General features: G+C 44.6%; 1 protein-coding gene across 50 annotated transcripts in view; it reads left to right on the forward strand.

Moving 5' to 3' along the window:
- SORBS1 (sorbin and SH3 domain containing 1) overlaps positions 1-20927 on the forward strand; it is a 221392-nt gene that overhangs the window by 92774 nt on the left and 107691 nt on the right. For 31 of the 50 annotated variants that reach the window (XM_074339313.2, XM_074339314.2, XM_074339315.2 and 28 more), the window contains 4 exons: positions 10206-10260; positions 14920-14988; positions 17745-17840; positions 19924-20052. In XM_074339313.2, coding sequence (XP_074195414.2) covers positions 10206-10260; positions 14920-14988; positions 17745-17840; positions 19924-20052 — 349 coding nt within the window. Of the gene's footprint in view, positions 1-10205; positions 10261-14919; positions 14989-17744; positions 17841-19923; positions 20053-20927 lie in introns of those variants that run through there. The other 19 variants (XM_074339319.2, XM_019724714.3, XM_019724753.3 and 16 more) reach the window with 7 other exon arrangements.

The raw sequence follows: 20927 nt of genomic DNA on the forward strand, positions 1-20927 counted from the left end.
TTGAGTGTTTACTATGAGCTTGGCACTATATGAATATTTTAGTGGTTTTAACTTATTTTGAAGAAAACCCGTTTTGGAAATTTGCACCGTATTCTCAAATGCTTGGATGTAGCTTTTCTATTTAAATAAATTTCTATATTTAAAAATTGCCTAAAATCAGTATAAGATAAAATGAAGAGAACAGAGAAAACTCACTAACATCATATAATTCACTGCATGATTGATGGAAGTCGGGGTCTCACATTTATTACAGTGAGGCACTAATGATCAATGTAGTCCTTGGCTCCAATGCCTGAGTTCAGGGGTTATTGATTCTGGGCCTGTGTGTGTTCCACCTCAGTTATTAAATAAATGCCACCACGAAGAGAGGTTTTCTTAGCAAAGATAATGTTTTCAGTGTTTCACATTGGCCTTTTGCTAGGTTAGTATACTTTCAATAAAACTTCAAAACTTCCTAAGGAAAACAAACAATTCCTGAATAAGCCAGCATTGTGAACTGAGGCATTTAAGTTATGTATTTGCAAAAGACCCCAAGTCTTTTTACTGAATGGAACTTGTGTTCCCTCATTCCTGAGCATGGTATGGGCCTGCACTGCAGATGTCTGTATGATATATGATGTGGTAAATACACAGCCTTAGGAATGTTGTGGTATAAGAGAGAAGTTGAACTATGGATTGTCTGTAAGCGTAGACACCTCTCCTGCTATATCAAACCCACCTTTCTTTCCCATTCTCAAGCTCTAACAGACCCCTTTTCAGCGTTTTAAGATTTTTTTTCAGCCACACACAGTAACATCTTAAGTCTCCTTTACTTGTATCATGGCATATGGCCCAACCTGGGCTCTCCTGAGATTTCAAAATGCTTTCGTTCATGCATCTCTGCAGGTAGGCAAGGGGTCTTGCCCACTTCAGAAAAAAGGCATCATCTGTATCCTGGGCTCATCTTTATTCGTTTGAGGTTATGGGTTTACAATTTAAACAGAGCTAAGATGTTCCGCTTTTATCTAATGGATTTGGGAATCTGCCCTTGTTTGAATTATCTCGATGGTCTAAGTGGAGGGTTCCAAATGTACTGGATGCTGCAATTAGACAGCTTTGTTTGGGCTCCGTAGATACAGCCATATTTGGGAAATACAAATGGGCCAGTTTTTGTATTTAAGACTTGTCTTGGTTAACAATGCATGTTTAAGAAACTTTGTGTGCCCAGAGTTTCACATATAAAGAGTTTGAGAAGGAGCTCAGGGCTCTGGAATGCCATGAAGTTGGGTTAGGAGCAGGGAATTGGCAGTGAGCAGACCTAGGGAGCAGTGGTGTACTGTGTGTGTGTTGTCACCTGGCAGCCCCTACTGACTATTTTAAGATGAAACGTTTTGATGCAATTGCTTCTTTAGGAAATCTGGCTGAACATTCTAGTCGTTTTATTGACCCCCCCCGCCCCGGCCTCATAAGACATTGCAGGGGAGTAGTTTGGCTTCATTAAACAAAAACAATCACTGGTGATTAATGTTGGAATTCCACATTTGGGGTATTTGCCATTAGTTCTGTAGCAGATTACATCATGCAGGCCTGCCATGTTCTAATGGACGAGATTGTTAGTGGCATTGTTTTAAGCTTGTCTCCTAGAATTTTCTCCTGAAATTTCTAAAGATTACACAATTACATATCAAATGCCAGGGATGAGCTAAAAAAAAAATTATGTTTCATTACAAAAGAAATGTATTATAACTACAATATAAATAGTTTGGAAACTAGAAATGGAATAAAGTTAGCTGTAATTCCACACGACTGCATTATTACTAGAATTTGGGCACATTTCCTTTCAAATATATGCATTTGTTTTGTTCTTTACATAGTTAGAATCACAAATGTCACACATAACCTACACCCTGCTTTATTTACCTAATCTTATGGGAAGTCTTTTCTCATGTTGTGTGGTCTACATAACTATTATTTTCATAACTGTTCAACAGTCTACCCAGAAGTGGGTGGCCATGTAATTGGTCCTCAGTCACTGAATACCAGAATGTTTCTAGGTTTTCACTATTATTAATAAAGGTGTTATAAATAACATCTCTGTCTGTATAGCTTTATTGTCATTTGGGGTTCTTTCTTCAGGCTAGATTCCCCCGAAGCACAAAGGGTGTGAAGTACATAGCTCTTGATACATTACACTGAAAGTGATAATGATTTACAGTATCTATCACTGCCTGTATAGGAAAATGTCAACATCTTTGCATTTGTCCATATTGAGTATTAGTGTTTTTAAATTTGTGGGCTAATTTAGGAAGTGGAAAAAAATGGTTAGTTATTATTTGAATCGTGTTTTTTTTTAACTAATTAGGTCAAAGGAACATTTTCTCATAGATTTGTTTAGTTGCATGTTTTTCTTCTGGGAATTATTTCTTCATGCGTTTTAACCTTTTTCTTGGCAGTAAGTATAAGTATAATGTAAAATAAGGATATTAACCCTCTATTATGCTTGCTACAAACCATGCATTTTAATATATAAATAATACATGATTACAAGTTGTCACCTAAATTATATTGTCTGAAGTGCAAATAATATTGCATTTATAAGACTTGAAACTATTTTGGGGCTGTATTTTGGTTGTTGCCAATTTTCTTGGCAGAATCAACTTTGTATGTTGATTTAAAGACTCCATTTAAGTATAAAAGGTAAAAAATGATTGCAGATTTATTGGTAGTTAACTTTCTAGTTCTGGAAATGACTCTTCTCTGGCATGGGCCTGGAGTGAGACTATGATGATTTTAATGGGAGCTTGGGCATACGATTTCTGAATTCTGTGATTAAATATGTCTTATTAAAATGAGTTTCTTATCATCATGACTTTTAATAGGCATTAAAGACAAAATTAAACCAAAACCAAAACCTTTAGCTTTTGTGGAGCAAGTGGATCTGGCTACTGGGATTGGCCTAAAGGTTAGGGGAGGTGAGTGAAAGGACATTAGTAGGAAGTAATAATGAGATTAACGACTTGGAAATGGGAAATCTTGTGAGGATTCAGTAGAAATGACAAATATGATACCCATGGAGCTTAGGGCTTATTGAGTATTTGGGGGAGATGAGACTGGAAAAGTAATTGGAAGGGCCCCTGTTAGAGGCCCTTCATCTCACAGGGCCTTCTGGTATGTTAAAGAATTTGGACCTGAATTTTTAGACCAGTGTTTCCCGAAGTGTGATATTTGAGGTGATTTTAGAAGGTATATCATTGAACGTTTAAAATTTTTAATGTTTGTTCATTCCTTGAGTCTCTCTCCCATGCAAAATTTATTCCTTTTCTTTCTGCACTCCATGACACTTAGGTCAGGTTTCTAGCAGAAGGGTTACCCATCGTATTATGTTGAAATGGGCTATGTCTGTCCCCTTACAACTCTGTGATAGCCTCGATGACAGCAGCCCTGTCTGATTCATGCTGGTGTCCTCTGGGCCAAGCATTGTCCTGGTGCATAGTAGGTACTAAAGAAATGCTGTTTGAATGGTATCATCCGATCTGTCCTCGGAGCGTCACTGCTTTTCCCCCCCTTTTGCCCTGTACTTCACATCCAACACCTCTGAGCTCATAGGGGCCCCATAGATTTTTTTACCCCCATTAAAATTTGACCCAGAAACTCTTTCACTGCTGAAGTCAGAATGTGGCAGTACACAGTCTATATAAGGCAATTCTGAGACTTATTAGGCCATTGTAATGGTCTAGGAATGAGGTGATGGAATAGAATGGTGAGTGTCCGGGTGGAAAAGCAGAGGTTGCTGGGATGCATGAGTCATGAAGATGGAAGAGTTGACAAGAGTAGACAACTTATCAGGTGTTGGGTGGAGAGGGTGGCAAGAGAAAGAGGAGAAAGCAGTGCAATCAGACATGTGCAAGGGTCAGATACTCTCCACCAGTATTAATTGGGTGCTTACTCTGTACGAGGCCTCTTGCTAGATGTTAGGATACAGAGATGAGCAAGACCCTGCCCTGCTGGAAGGTGCTTCCTGTCTAGTGGTCTTCGTATGTGAGGCCTGATTGAAAAAGCAAAGATCCGGAAGGCAAGGTGAGGAGAGGTGAGTAATGGGCTCTGCTGGTCCTGGTAGCTGTTTATCAGGACTTTGCATTGTTCGGTGAATAATGGGGCAAAATCGACAGGTTCTAAGGAGGGAAATGATACTGTCCAGTCCGTCAGCTGTGGAGGGCTGATTCTCATCTGGAATTCAGTATCCATTGCCAAGAGGCCAAAGGCTGAAGGTACCCTGAGGAAGTCGAAGAGGGATAGGAGGGGAAGTAGGTTTAATAGCAGGAATATAAAGCAAGATAAAGGGAAACTTTCTGAATCTGTTTTTATACCCACATAATAAGAGATAAGTCAGATTTCTGGTTTACAAACTCTTTTTTTTTTTTGTACCCACAGCCCATTTATGTAAGAAAGCTCAGGAATTATAAATGGTTGAAATCAGTAAAAGCACAGCTACCCTGGTTGAACTTAGAGCTGGGGCGGGGGTGGGAGGGTTCCCGCACTATGGCCTGAGGGGGCTCATGGAAGATCCTTCTAATACAAGTGGAAAAATATGAAAATGGGCTAGGTAACCTGCATGGGTCCTTCTGGTTCTAATATTCAGATGAAATCCTCAAGGGAGTGAGTGTGTAGTTGGAAAGGAATGAGGCCCAGTCAGGGTCCTCTAGCTCTTAAACTCCTAGAACCACAGAAACCCGTTTCTAGAAGGAGGATCTTCTTGGCCCAGGGTAAACCAGTCCACAGTGATACTTAATAATCAGGACCAGAAAGTGCTTGTGGGAGGAAGAAGGAGTTAACTGTCTTAAATTCAGTGGAAAGGTCAGTGAGGCCCTGATCAGTGCAAAAATCATTGGGTTTGGCCATGTGTGCACTGGAAACCTTTCTGAAGGCCATTTCACATAATTGGTTAGAACGGAAACCGTGTTGGAGGGGCTCCAGGAGGAAATGGGAGGACGTGGGAGGGGGGGATGGCCTTTCTGATGTATTTTCCTATTGCTCCCTCTCTAGAAGCATCAGTCTTTTCACAGAAATCTTATGCTTCTTGTTCGGAGCCCCCAGCCATGTCACGGAATTCCAGACTGAAGTTTATGTCAGGGTCGAGTTTATCCTAACTTCCTCCCCTTGAAAGGATGTGTTAGTGACTCAGTGTTTATCCTTGCTGGCTTTCTGAAGAGCCTACTGCACCGTCTCCAATAATGTAGAGAGTGCATTTGAAGAGAAATGACATTAATAGAGATTGAGAAGAGGATGAGCTGTCAAAAATTGGAGAAATGTAGCTTTGCTGGTAGATCAGCCAAGTTGAAAGCAATAAGGCTTTGTGAGTTGTCTCTGTTCTTTTCAAGTCCCAGATTGGATTTCAAAGCTAGAGTATAACCAGGCTTTGGTTAGAATGGGGAGCTAGCTTCCTTTAAAGCGGCTATAGTGGAGTTACGGAGGGTCTGGTTATCTTGAAGATAAGACTCCAAAGTTGAGTTCTGAAGGCTAAACAGAGACAAGGGCAAAGTTCATGACTGAGCACCCACCGCTCAATCCTGTGCTTCATCCTGAGGCTGACACAGTGTTTCCTCTCCAGTAATTTAACAATCTCGTGTATGTGTATGTTGGGGTTAGGAGGGAACTATGGAGGCAACACATCATTGTACATAGCAGAAGCTAAAGTGTGCTATGTTGAGAGGTCAACCAAGGTTCATTCTCTTTCAAGAATCTTTGCTGGACCTTGAATTCACTTTTACAAACTCAGTTCCTCCCTAGTCATATATCCCTGAACCATCCATATAAGGACCTTCTTCTTTCCTTCCCCAACAAACAACCCATATTTAGTTATTGGATCCTATTTCAGCTGGAACAGGAGTGTAACTTTTGCTTTTTAGTCATTATTCACTCTGTGTCATCTCAGAATTATAGGGTCGTGGAATTAGGGAGGGGCCATGCAGAACCGTTAATTATCCTGCTGCATTCTTAACCAATCTGGCTACTTCACATCTTGTTCTGCTGGTGGAATGTCTGTGTTGATGCTGCGGTGCTTTGACCAAGTACGGTAGGACCGAAAGCCCAAGGGGTGGAATGGCCACTTGACCCTCATCGGCCCACCCAAGCTGTGACACTGTTTGTTCCTGCAACCCACTGTGGGATAGCTTGTCCAGTTTTGCCACTAGATGGCACTGTTCATCTTTTTGGCTTGTACCCAAAGGTGCCTGCCTGCTTTGAAGGGGACACATGGGAGAAATTCCAAAGAGGTGCCATCATGTTCTCAACCAAATCAAGCTCTTTATAGCGTAGTTTTTAAATAAATATTAAGTGTCAGAGGTTTTTATGTAAAATAAACTCTCATGTTTTACATATGATTACAATAGCTTGTACTATTTCCAAATAAACTGCAGGGACTGGATTCTGACTTTCAAAGCTCTCAGCATTCTTCTGGGCAGGGCTCAGTTTGCGCAGCTGCCTGGAGGCATCCTTGCTGCCCTGACTGAGCGTTTTAGGTTGTAGAGACAAAATCATTTGCTGAGCCACGTGGGATTCAAATCTGGCTGGCCTTTCTGCAGGAAAGAGGAATGAAGATTCTTCTCTCCCAGTGAAACCTTTGGGATGCCCTCCTCCCCCTCCTCTGTGCTTGTCAAAGTTCTTGGGTTGCAAAGGACCAGAAACCACCGCTGGTTAACTCAAACTGAAAAGGGATTATTGGCAAGATCTTGGGTAGTTCAGAGTTTCTGGGAGGCTGGAGAATGGCACTCAGAACAGGGGCAGGAATTCAAGGAGGCTGAGTTGGCTGGAATCAGAGCCAAAATCAGGCCCTGAAATAGTCTGGATCGGATGTCGCTGCTGTTGCCACCACTGGTGAGGACTGGACACTGGCCTCCATCCTTGGCACAGCTGCCACTGCCATTCTTTCTGCAGTTTTTATTTTAAACTACCCACTGCATCTTTGTTTCCACATGCAGCAGAACCTACTACCCAAAAAGTCATTGTGTGCAGAGCTGGTACTCACCTATGCATTGTCATTGTCACCTCCTACTGTCATACTAGTTCTTAACATATCGAAATACTGTCCTACCACCCTGGGCCCATTCTCCACCCACCTTTTTACAATCCAATCACTGAATGGTTAACGCCTAGCACAGGGAGGGGGTGCTACAGCTGGCATCTACTGTGCTTGTTGGACATTCATGGCAAAGTGATACTATTTTGGATATTATTCCTGACCATGTGTACTTTAGATCAGTTTGTAAATTAAGAATGGGGCTGACACTTAGAAATTACTAACATCTATATTGAAAAATGCAAAATGTGCAAAGGGCTACCCACATATGATAGTGATTACTCATCATGTGAATCGAGGCATCCTTTGTGTTTGGTTTATAAGACATTTCCATTCATCTCTTCCTCTGCCTAAGAATGATATTGTGCTATGTACTTATTTTTAAAATTAAGATGAATTAAACTAACTTTACAGAGGGAATTGGTAAATGAATTAAGGAGTGTTATTACTATGGAATATTATATAGTTAGTAAAGTGATGGATATCATGACTGTGAAAATCCAGGAAAATGTTAATGAAAGATTTAATTTAAAAATTAGAACACAAAGCTGTCAAGACATTATGTTTACAACTATGTAAGTGCTGTTTACGCGGGTAGATAACGGTAGACAGGACTGTAAAGCAATAAAAGTACTTCCTGTTACGATAGCTCCATGCTTGAATCAATAACATTTCTTCCCTCATACTTTAAAAGTGGAGTAAATAAAACTGTGACATAATAAAATTGATTACTAAAATTATTTTAAAAATAAAAATGGATGATATCGCAACAGCCGTTTTGGTCCTGAGAAGCAAACTGAGGTATCATAAAACCAGGATTGGGAACCACTGGGGCGTACAGAACACAGCAGGCTTCATTCCTTGACTGAGAGGACAAATGCTTCCACCACTTAGAGAATGATCTGAGGGGCTGTTGAGGTCACTGATAGTCTCAGGTGTATTTGACAGTGACAGAGGCAAAGGTACTGCTGATTTGGGCTGCGTAGGACTTAGAATGATTTCCTTGTTGCCCTGAGCATTCTAATCAGTCAATTCCAAGGATGGTGAACAAGGCAGCTGCCTAGAAAGGAAACAAGTGCTTGTGTTAAAAAGGAAACTGAAACATGTCTCCTTGTGCAGACCCTCAGACCATACCTTGACCTTCTTATTACAGAATTCATAAACCAGGGAGTTGATTTGCTTTACATCATTGTTTCTCACACTTTAAAGTGCATAGGGACCAGCTGAGGATCTTGTTAAAATGCAGATTCTGGGTCATTTGGTGTAGAGTCAAGTCTGAGTTTCTGCATTTTTAGTAAGCTCCCGGCTGATGCCACTGCTGCTGGTCTGCGGACCACACTTTAAATAGCAAGTTTCCACATAGCCTGAAGGCTTGCTTTTTTGATTGTCCTTCAGATGTATTCAACTAGACCTTGCTATTCAAAATATGTGTAAGACCTATACTTTGAAAAACTATGAAACACTGCTGAGGGAAACTGAAGAAGGCCTGCATAAAGGAAGAGATTGTCAATTCTCATGATTTAGAAGCTTCAGTATTGTTAAAACGGTAATTTCCCCCAGATTAATATATAGACTCAATGTAATCACAATAAAAATCTCAATGGGCTTTTTTGTTTTTTGCTTTTGGTTAACAAGATGATTCTAAACTTTATATGAAAATGCAAAGGAGGGGCTGGCCTGGTGGCTCAGGTGGTTGGAACTCCGTGCTCCTAACTCCGAAGGCTGCCGGTTTGATTCCCACATGGGCCAGTGGGCTCTCAACCACAAGGTTGCCAGTTCAACTCCTCGGATTGTGGGTTCCGCCCCCTGCAACTAAAATTGAACACGTACCTTGAGCTGAGCTGCCTCCCAGATGGCTCAGTTGGTTGGAGTGCAGGCTGTCAACCACAAGGTTGCCAGTTTGATTCCTCAACTCCTGCAAGGGATGGTGGGCTGCGCCCCCTGCAACTAAAAATTGAACACGGCACCTTGAGCTGAGCTGCCGCTGAGCTCCCAGATGGCTCAGTTGGTTGGAGCGTATCCTCTTAACCACAAGGTTGCCGGTTCGACTCCCGCCAGGGATGGTGGGCTGTGCCCCCTGCAACTAACAACAGCAACTGGACCTGGAGCTGAGCTGCACCCTCCACAACTAAGACTGAAAGGACAACAACTTGACTTGGAAAAAAGGCCTGGAAGAACACACTGTTCCCCAATAAAGTCCTGTTCCCCTTCCCCAATAAAATCTTTAAAAAAAAAAAAGACTTACTATAAAACTATAGTAATCAAGATAATGAGTTATTGGATAGACAGATCAATGGATCAGAATGAAGTCCAGAAGTAGACTCATACATACATTTATGGCCAGAGGCTAAATTGTGTTATGCTAAGTGAGAGAAGCCAGGTACAAATGACATATACTATGATGCCATTTATATAAAATTCTAGAAAAGGTGAAACTGTAGTGACAAAGCAGGTCAGAGTTTACTGGAGACTTGGGATGAGACTGTACTAAACGAATATCTATTTGAATATGAGTGCTGAGAAGAGCAGTGCCGAAGAGCCTGGGCCTTCACCTCGGGCTGCTGGGGTTCTGTCACCAACTCTGCCACATAGGCACGCAAGCTAGTCACCTCTCTGTGCCTCCGTTTTTTCATCCAAGTAAACTGATGCAATGTTAGTACTTACCTTGGGTGGTTGTTGTGGGGATCAAATGAATTAATACATTTAAAGTATCTAGAACATTTCCCTGTGCATAATAAGCTATATTTGTTGTTGTTGCTGCTGCTGTTGTTACTATTATTAACTTTCGATAATCCGTTTGTATTGTGATTTTACCGTTCTCTTAAAATTTGTTTCTTTCTTTCACCCTCTCCTTGACCTGTGTACACTCATGTAACTTGAGGTTTTTGGTAGAATGTTAGAACTGGAAGAGATCTTGGATAGTATTGAAACCAAGTATGGGTGACCAAAGGCCAAGGAGGTAGAGTGATGTACCCAAGGTCATGTTAGTACATGGCTGACCAACAACCAGAAGGCTGGCCAAGCAACTCCTGGTTTGGCTCTGTTTTATCAAGGATAATATATGTCATTTGCATTTTTAATGCCTGCCATAGGGATTTATCTTGAACCTGCCATTCATCAATTCCATTGTATGGTGTTTGTTTTTCTGCAGAGCAGTTCAGAGCCCCAGCTGCAGAAGACTTGTCCTGCCACCATCATGAGCTCTGGTAAGTCATTTTAAGCCCTTTTCCTTCTGGACAAATCTACAAAACTGGGCAGTTTACCCAGATTTCCCACTTACTCAAAAGGCCCCAACTGCATTTCATTTTTTAATTTTTGAGACCTGGGTAAGCGCCAAAGCTTTGTCATAAATCATCATCATCACTATTGTCACCTTCGTTCCTTTTTCTTTTTTAAATTGGGGAATATTGGGGAATGGTGTGTTTTTCCAGGGTGCAGCCCAGCTCCAAGTCCAGTTGCCGTTTTCAATCTTTAGTTGCAGGGGGCACAGCCCACCAGCCCATGCAGGAACTGAACCGGCAACCTTGTTGTTGAGAGCTCGCTCTCTAACCAACTAAGCCATCCGGCCACCCCTCTGGAAACTCAGTGGCAGCTTGTTGTCTTCAATCTAGTTGTGGAGGGTGTAGCTCACTGGCCCATGTGGGAATCGAACTGGCAACCCTCCTGTTCAGAGCTCACGCTCTAACCAACTGAGCCATCCGGCCACCCCTCAGTCACCTTATTATTAATGATTTATTATCTACTATGTGATAAGAACAGTGCTAGATACGCTTTACATGGACCATGTCCTAATCTTTATAATAGCTTCCTTTTCTTCTATTTTTAACAACTTTATTGAGATATAATTGGCATGCAATAAACTGCAGATGTTTTAAGAATACAATTTGATAAATTTGGACACATGTATATACCTAAGCACATTTCTTAATCACAGTGACAGCAGCAGAAGTAAACAGATTGACTGTAATTGCCCCAGGGTGCGGGCTAATCTAACACTTCCTGCACCCGGGCTGGCAGAGCAGTTTGCACACCCTTTTGCGGTGCCTTTGGTAGTAAAAATCAAGACCTAAACAAATGCCCAATTTTGAGTATTTTTTAGTTTAGAGCTGGGGTGGAAAGTACAGGCTAGAAAGGCAGAGAAAGGAATAGGTCCCTGCTCATTGTGCGGCCAAGAGCTGTCAGCTTTCCAGCCCAGAATTTGAGGCAGAGGAGTTTCTATCTGGAGATTAGGCACGCCCTGAGGCCTGTCCTGGGCCTGTGCAGGCTGGAAAGGCTGTGGAGGTGAGGGGATGACCAAGGGGCTCTCATTCAAGGCTCTCTTAATCCTGCTTGCATCATCTCCAGAGTGTTAGCAGAGACCTCTGTAGATTAAAAACAAGCCTTGCCATTTATTTACCTTTCCGCCAGGTCCTAAACTCTGCTGGATAGTATGTGCTTAGGAGGGGGAGGGCCCCGGGTGGAACAGCTCAGAGCTACAACTTGGCTTCCTCATGTACCCCCTGTGTAGACCCTTCTCTACATTCTCCTCTGTAAAATGGACACCCTGAAAGTATTATGTGAGGGATTGTGTGAGGATTAACTGAGGCAGTAATTTTGAAGTACTGGGCTTGCCCAAGGCTTGGCCAGTGTTCACCCGTGGGTTATCAGCTCCGATTTCCTCCATGCACGGAGAGGGACCTGGTTTGGCCCTGATTCCTTGAGTGCTTTTGCTGTGCAGCGGGAGCCTACATACCTTTTGTTTGACTTCTTGTTGTCATTTAAAACAGGCCAGGGCTTTTTTTCTTTTTTTTTTTTAAGCTTTCGCTCTACAGCTTAAAGGCTTTCGTTCTTCTAATATCAGAATTGGGCCTAAACTGGCATTGCCACTCCGGGTATGAATAAAGGCAGAGGAAGTAGGAAGGGAGAGGCAGGCAGGAGCGTGAGGGTGTGGATATGCCTGTGGGACTTCTCCCCAGGCTCCCTCTCGGGTGTGGTGCTAGAAGGAGGCAAGAGTCCCAAAAAATCTGGACCCGTTGACCTGATAATCCCACTCTTGGGAATTTCTATTTTAATTCGAAGGAAACATCAGCCACATGAAGGTGGGGAATGAGTAGTTTCATTCTTTGTATTTACTTGTTGGAATAGCATGCCACTGTTAAAAATGATGATGAGGAAGAAAGCAGCTATGTAGAAAACATTTGTTTTAAACTTCGGAAAGAACAGCCTGCAAATGATGCCTTCTTTACATTTCAACCCGAGACTGGGCTCCCAGTCACCCGGGGAAGTACTTTACCTGCATTATCTCATTTCATTCTCCTGGGAAGCCTACAAAGGTGGTTTACCACTCCCACTCTGTAGAGGGGGAAACTGAGGCCGTAAAGGGTTAATAATTTGTCTGGGATCACCCAGCTAGCATGTAGTGGAGCTGAGGCAAACACAGGCTGTTAGACACCAAGACACTGTCTGCTGCAGAGAGGTTTGAGTCTGAGGGGATGGAATCATTTTTGAAAATTCTTCAAATTTAGCTATATTAATTGAAAGAGGAAAAAAAGAAAGAATGAAACCCTTAAAGTTGCAGAGCCAACGTTTAAAAAAAACGAAAAGGAAAGACATGGGGTTGGGCCTGGTGGAAGCTCAGAGGCGGCCCCGATGCTAGCCTGGGCCTATAGTCCTAGAAAGGAGACAGCCAAGAGGAATTGGGGAATTACTTAGATTTCTGGCCTCATTGCCAACCTTTCTCATTCCATCCCGGAAATCTAGGTGCAGAGGAGACTTTGGCATCTGGGAGAATGAGCCTTCATCCATAGGTGGGTGGAGGGCAATGAACAGGACAGAACCTGTGGGGCCAATGTTGGGAGGTCCAGGCTGCTGGTGGGGACAGGCAGTGGCCCTGCTCGTGTCTGCATCCGGGAGCATCCAGGCTGGCCTGTTAGGGTAGTTTGTGTCAGGGAGGCTGATTGTTACAAGACTAGTAGGTGCCTTGTCTCATCCAAGTGAGCTGCTGGGGTTTGGAACAGCGATTCAGTGCCAGCATTTGGGGATATAGAATTATATGTCAACCAGGTATATAACCTATAGAATATATAGGATATAGAACATATCTGGTTTATATATAAACCATTTTATGTAGAACATATCTGGTCTATGTATATAGAATATATGTACTTTTTATTTTAAAAATAAAGTGTTTGTCCCAGTTGGGGATGAAGAAGATGAGCTGTGGATAGAGCAAACCAGAGTTCAAATCCTAGCTTAGTGAGTTTAAATTCTGGCATCCTCTCCGAGCCTCACATTTCTTATCTATAGAGTAGCAGTTTCTAACACCCAGCTTCAGTGCCCTGTGTCTTAAGGACAAAATGAGATGCTCATTATGGAATGCTTAGTATGGGTTCTCAGATCCAGGCAAATAGATGTTTGGGAAAAAAACACACCCAAAAACCATGATTATATTTGTGGCTTGGTTGGCTCCTGGTTGTCAGAGGTTCACTCCAAGCACCGTGATCACATGTCCCCGGGTGGCAGTGTCTGCCCATATCCCACTCACCTTTCTCTTTGCTGCCTCCATCACTTCTGGGATGGGGAACTGGGTGGGGCTTAGTCTGCAGGTGGGCAGCGCGGGTCTCAGTGTTGGCTGCTAAGCAGAACTCAGAAAGGTCTCAGCTGATCTGCGGTGACATTTGAGGTGATCCTCCAGGATGCAGAGATTTCCCCAAGATAAGAAAAGGGGGGGAGGGATTCGCAGCCAGAGCCTCAAAGGAACCAGGCCCTAAGCTCTGAAAGTACCTGACAGGTCAAGGGGTTGTGAGGTGGTGGGCATGGCTGGCGGGGAAGGAGGGCAGTGCCGCTGGAGCAGGGTTGGGAGCAGTGGTTGAAGAGCCGCTAGTCTAGGGCGAATTGCCCAGGCTTTGTCCCCTAGGTTGCTGCTGGCCACTGGGGCTTGTTTCTTTTTGCTTTTAATTATCAAGAAGTTCAGTATGTTAATTTAAATATGACCCTGTATGCCAAAATATAGGTCTTTCCACTTACTAAAAAATTATATTCCAAATAGTCATTTGTACACTTTTGGGAACTTGGAATATGTTTTTTTCTCATGGAAATGATAATATACATAAATGATTGAATTCCCAAACTAAACCCCAATATTTTTATTTTCAAAACAGATGAAATACAGCATATTTAAAGTAGAGGGATTTTAGAACATCATATTGCATTGTACTGATTGGTTTTCATCTGTCCTGTACCTTGGGGCTTTTTAACCAAGGAAAGGCTGTGATTAGATCAGGGTTTAGAAGGCGTTCTCAGGATGCAGACGGAGGGTTGGGGTAGAAAAGGGACAGAATAGAGGCAGGGAGAGCGGTCAGGAAGGCACGTCATCTCTGAGACAATAACACAAGCGCCTCCGCTGGGGACAGTGGCCTGGTCAGGAGGGGGGCAGTGTGTCTAGAGATGTTTCATGGGAGGGAGAGCATGATTTTGATGGCAGCAGAATGTGGGGTGGGGTGAAGGAAAGTGTCAAAGAACTTGAGGTTTCAGTTGTCTGGCCGCTCTCTGGATGCACAGGGGTACCTTTGAGCTGGCCTTCGAATGGGTAGCTTTTGTCAGGCAGAGATGCCATTTTGAGGGAATTAAGCAGATTTTTTTTTTTTTTTAATGTCAGAAACAAATCCATAGCAAGAAGGCAGGAGAATGTACATAACCCACCACATACAGCTTTTGCCTTGTCTTCTGGTTTGAGCCACACAATTCTCAGAATTCTCCGATGGGGAGCATCCATCCCCAGGCCTGAGAAAGCCTGCGTGTCCCTTGCACCTCACAGCAGGTGGAACTCAATACCTGTTGGGGAGACCTCATCACTAGCTCGTGCTTTTTTTCTTTCTTTCTTTCAGAATGTGATGTTGGTGCTTCTAAAGCCGTGGTGAACGGGTTGGCACCAGGCAGCAATGGGCAGGACAAAGGTAAGGCTTTTGAAAGGAAGCCTGACTGAGTATTGGAGAGTGTTTCTAGAAGGAGCAGAGGATGTTGGGCCTGGACCAATATTGGTGGGAATAGTCACGGGTCCAATCAGGCCGTGAGTGGGAAACCTGTTTCCCAGGCTGACTTTCTGAAACTGTGAGCATGTTCTTACATCTCATGAGTCTCAGGCTGCTGTTTCCCACTGTGAGGTGACATTAAAAACTGTCCCTAGCTTAGGATGTTTCGAATAACAGATCAAATGTATAGACCAAGGCGTACCCCATGCCTGGCACACAGGGCGTCTATCAACCTGAAATCTCTCTGCCCCAGCATTTCACCCTCACAGTCCTGCCGCCTGAGGCAAGAGCCTAAATTGCTGAAATATGTTATTTCAGTGGCAGTCGTTTCATGTGCATCTTCTCAGATTTTCAGTTTTTTAAAATTTTCAGACAAAAGATTTAAGTATGAAATGAATGGTGGATAAGACGACCTCTGAGGTCCCATCTGCCTTATAGTCAGTCTCTCACCCTGCACATCTCAACGTGGCTGCCCGAGTAGCAGGCCGCAGGGCTTCCCATGTCAGTTTGCAGTGTGATGTGATGCAGTGATGAGATACGGGTTCGAGCCCCGGTTCTGTTGCTCACAGGTATCTCAGGAAGTCCTTTGTCTTTATAAGGGTGTGAGTCCCAGTATCCAGGAAATGAGGGAATTGGACGATCTGCAGTGTTTCTTCCTGCTTCCAATTCTGGGTGCCCGTGATTCTCTCTGTGCTCATCCCACTAAATTTTATGATATCAAAAGGGAGGGCAAAAGTCCTGTCATTGGGCATTTAAGTCAAAATGCACCATCTCTCAAAGAATAATTTCAGCACGTTTGATGTGTTTGGTCTTTATGATTTTCATCTGGTTTAGCCAAATATTCCTTTTGAAACAAGGCCAAGTGTAAAGTGAGAAGGAAGAGCCGAGAGGGAAGGCATAGAGAGCAGGAGGGCTGGGCACTGGGGTCCGGTTGGTGTTTCCTGCTGCTGGCCTGTTCTCCTGCCCTGCCCACACGTGTGATGTGGGGCTTTTCTCGGGGTCCTGGACAGTCTTGGCTAGGTTTCACTTAGGGAATGTTGAAGGGCGGTGCCTGTGGAGTGTTTCTGGGGGAGTGTTGAACTATCTGGTGAGGAGCACGGGGAGAGGTGGACCCCACTGCTTTTAAAAAATTGTGGGCCATCGATTCCATCCTGGTGAATTCACTGAAAGAGGAGACTTCAGGGGTGTGGGGGGAGGGTGGTAGGTGGAGGTGGAGTTCACTCTGTTCTCTGTAAGACTCACCTTTAGTTGGAAAGAGGAGGCAGATGAAACCTGAAGGTCATCGTGGTAGCCTGGGGAGGTCGCTGAACCTGGTGCCAGGACAGTTGAGATCTAGTCTCAGCCTCTTTACCTGAGAGCTGGATGACTGAGCAGCTCTCTGAGCCTCTTCTTCTTCCTCTGTAAATGGTAACATAACAAAAATATCCCACCCAGCCAATCTCCCCGGTGGTCATAAAGATCAGTCAATAGGATTGCTGTGAAAGGGTGTTTGTATCTTAATACATGCAGCATTATTATTATTGACTTAGTTATCGATGGCCATATGACTGCCGGATGCCTGATGGAAGAGCAGCGTGATGGGCTGGAAGGTGAACTGTCTATTGCTGAGGTGCCTCCCTCCCTCCTGTCCCTTTGACAGGCTCACCAGCATGATGCTGATGCAGCAGTGACCGTCTTGCTTCCTGAACAGTACTTCCCCCAGTTATTGCGTGGATGTGGGGCCATAAGACCTCAGGGTTTTGTTCATTAGAGTGATGTTGGCACCATAATAGCACGTGAGCTCCCATCTCTCTTTATTTGCTGCCGTTAGAGTGACAGGCTGAGGGAAGGCCTCACAACAGGCTTGTTGTGAGAAGGAGGGTATGGGGATATGCCCACCATTGAGATTCCAGAATCCTGGGAGGCAGGGGCCCCAGGGAAGCCTGTGCGTAGATAAGCATGAACACCCCGGATCTGAGGACAGCAGCCTTTGCCACACCCCAGTCATTCCAGCTCTCTCAAAGCTTAGCTGTGTGTCAGGATCCTGGATTGTGCACTTGGGTGCTGCCCAGAGTCTTTGAACGAGCACTTGGACACTTGGCAACCTCTTGCCCAGGAAAGAGTGGGTTTAAGCAAGACCATCTGCTGCCCAGCAGATGGGGGTTCTGATTTGCTTAGGGGAAAAGGGCTCTGATTGTCAGAGCAGGCACAGGACCCCAGAAGTTATGATTCTGGGGAAGTAACTGTGACGGCTGAAAGAACCAGGCAACTCATGACCTTGTTCCTTTCCTTCCTCCACTCCCCTGAGGCCTGAGCCATAGCTGTGGTCCTTGGAGCCCTCCCCCCAGCACACACCCCAATATTCTCCCAGGGGGCCCCTTGGACCCTGATTGCTCTCCCCTTCCTCTATTTGCCAGGCCATCTGTGTCTGTGTAAATCTTGGCATGTTCCTGCTGTAGCAGGAGGCACAGAAACAGTGACCAACTGCATTTGGGTGACGGTTGGAGGGAGAGTTCTGCCGCTTTGGCAGGGACCTCTAAAGAGAGAAAGCAGGTTATTTCAAATTACGGCATCTACTGCTCGTTCTATTGTTCTTTTCATGTGGGCGACTTCCTCCTATTGTCCCTTCCCAGTTCCTCAACTGTCTAAGTGTTTCCCAAATGTTCTTTCTGGATGCACCATTTACCCTTTTGTGTTTTCAGCAACTGCCGACCCTTTACGTGCACGCTCTATTTCTGCTGTTAAAATAATTCCTGTGAAGACAGTGAAAAACTCTTCAGGCCTAGTACTCCCTCCAGGTATCTCTCCTTGGGTTGGCTTTTTTTTTTAATTGTTAGCAGATCATGCATGGTTTTCCTTTCTTCTTTCCTTCTAACAAAGACTTGGAGGCTTAATCTTTGCATGTTTAGGAGCCATTCCCTCTCACTTCCTCAGTTGGTTGGTTTCCTTTCTTGGTTCGTTCGTGTGTGTGTGTGTGTGTGTGTATGTGTGTGTGTGTGTGTGTGTGTGTGTGTGTGTATGTGTCACTCTATGTGTGTGTGTCTGTGTGTGTGTCTGGAGACTAACTGACAGATACCTCACCCCTCCCCTCTTTAGAAGAAGGGTCAGTGCAGAGGCCAAACATTTACTCTGGCATGAGATTGGAGTGCATGGACTTCTTAGGTTCTCTCTAGAGGTTTCCAGCTCCCAATACCTTATTTAGAACTCCAGTCTCCCGGAGAACTAATGTGGCTGCACAGGGCACCTCTGAATGGGCTGAACTTGAAGCAGCTGCCTTCAATGCCAAACCTAGATGTGCCTCTGTGATGCTCACTGGGTCATTTCCAGAGCACTCCCTCCCCACCCCCAGCTGCACCTGCAGTCGCTTCCTACATATCCTCTCCAAGGAGGGCTACAGTTCAGATAGCAGCTCCAGCTCATAGCTAGCTTCCTTCTCTACAGAACAGGATGAGTGAGGCCTAGGTAGGACTTTACCCCACTGGTGCTTTCAGGAGTTGGGCAAATCTGGCTGTGCATCCAGGAACCTATGGGTGGGCTGGATTTGTCAGATAGCCCTTTGTCCTTTTGAAAAGACCATGAACCAGTTCTCCCAATAGTTTTGTGACATCAGTGACTTATCCTCTTGGTAGGGTTGGACGAGTCAGCTGCTCTCCAAGGCCGCTGCGTGCTTGGCCATACACTGTTTTGTTGTGCTTTGCTTTTAGTGGAAGAGGTGCTGATGGGGCAGACCTGTTTTCTTCTATAACACTAATGACTGTTGTGTCTGAATTGTCAGAAAGGGGGCTGCTGGAGTAGAAAGAAGGAGAGAGAAGAGGATTTGCTTCTCTCCACCCTGGCACGGGAATAGGGATGAATTGGACATCTGAGCCCACATGCTGCCCTATGTCTACCTTAAATTTTACCCCAAACTCCCAGGCTTGAGAATTTTAGGTGAGAGATCCCGGCTATGCTGTGAACAATTAAAAAAAAAAAAAGAACTGTACAATTTAGTTCAACTTAGCTGCACAGAAAGAAACAGTTAGCACGGGGACCTTCTAGAACTCTGTGGTCTACATCGGTTTCTTGCCTCCCATGACTGATTGTCCTGGAGAATGAGCATTCAGCTCTTTGAAGCCTATTTTGAAATCCTTCTCAGTGGAATTCTGAAAAATGACCTGGGTCTGTTATTAGGCCATTGTCGACCGTCGGAGAGGTCGGGACCCAGTTACGGCTCAGCTGGGGAAGCACTGAACACTGTGCGTGGAAGAATTTGACATTTCTAGTCATTTCTTTGGTGTGAATTTTCTTCATTAAGTTTGGAATGTGAGGCTCTCTCACCCATGATCTTTCTCCCCAGGCAGCATATCCTGTCTCATCATTTCAGGGGTCTTGACTTGCTGATAGAAGATTTTCTTTTCCTTTTCCCATTGGCCAACTGCAGGGAGCAGTGATTCTCTGCAGAACAACCACCTAATACCTGATGTTGCCAGCTTGATCTTTTATAAGAAACATGGTCTAGAAGTTTGAGAAATCTTTCATAAACCTTGAACTCTGCCTTACTAATTGGTCAGACGTCTGCTCACCAATCTAAACTTCATTTAATAAAAAGAATAAACCTACTTTCATTTTGCAATGTTTTCAGCTGATACTGTAACTCATACGTTTATTCAGAACTTGCTATTGCCTCCATTTTTCCCTAACCTCATGATGTGTGGTAAACCTCTAAAAATGTGATTCGTCCTTCTCCACCATCCACAAATTAATTTTCATTGGCTACAAGACTTTGTGTGTCTGTAACCAGGTTCATCTTATTCCCCAGCTGTAACAAGTTGCTCGCTGACTGTTGTTTAATCCTTCAGGAGCCTTGGATTCAGTCTTCTCTTTTGGGACTTTCCTTTTCAGATATGGATCCTACAAAAGTCTGCACTGGGAAGGGAGCCGTGACTCTCCGGGCATCGTCCTCCTACAGGGAAACCCCAAGCAGTAGCCCTGTGAGCCCTCAGGAAACCCCGCAACATGAAAGCAAACCAGGTGTGCTACCCCTGTGACTGGGGCAGGTGTTCACAGCCATATGGGGAGGCCTTGGATTCATCAGCTGCCTCCTGATTGTCCCAGGGGACCCTGGGACAGTCAGCTCCTTGTCCTATCTGTGATGGGTGGTAATCAATATGCTGAACTGGCAGGTACTCACTTGCTTGAGGCAAAGGCACAGCAGCTACCACCACTTTATTGGCTTTGACTGAACAGATGAGTAGAAACCCTGTTGCAGAGCTGGTGGCTCTGCAGACTGCATTGCATTGGTGAGGACAGAGATGGCTCAAGGGCATGAGGAGGGAGTGGTGAGATGGGCTAGCAGTGAGGTGTCTCTGAGCCCATCCCGCTTCTGAGAGCTTGGCTATGACTGGCCAGGCAGGGCTGGGCTGGGAAGGAGCCAGGGGAGACTGAGAGGTGCAGGCCGCTGACTGACCTGGCTCACGGGAAAGGAGGGGAGGGGCAGGGCTCAGGATGGGGTGGTGACCTGCCAGCTGCGGAAGCAGGATCAGAAGAGCAGTTCTGAGGCCAATGCAAACAAGGAGTGAAGGGAGACGAAAAAAGTCAGTCTGAAGCCCACCTCCCCACCCTGGCCCTTGGTCAGCCTGGGTGCCTAGAGCACGGTGTCGAGGTTTAGACCTGGGACTTTGGAACCTGATAGATCTGTGTTCAAGTCCTCCACCACGTGTTGGCTGTGCAATCTTGGATGAGGTATTTACTCTCAACCCTAGTGATCTCATGTGCAGAATGGGGTTGATAACTGCGCCTGCCTCACAGCATTATTGCAAGGATGAAATCCGTGAAGTGTTTTGCACCACAGCTGGTTGCATGGGATAAGCTATTAGATCGTTATGGTTATCATTACTTTGGCCTCT

Source organism: Rhinolophus sinicus, chromosome 15 (assembly GCF_057876585.1).
Source record: "Rhinolophus sinicus isolate RSI-liver-muscle chromosome 15, RSI-T2T, whole genome shotgun sequence".
Taxonomy (NCBI): domain Eukaryota; kingdom Metazoa; phylum Chordata; class Mammalia; order Chiroptera; family Rhinolophidae; genus Rhinolophus; species Rhinolophus sinicus.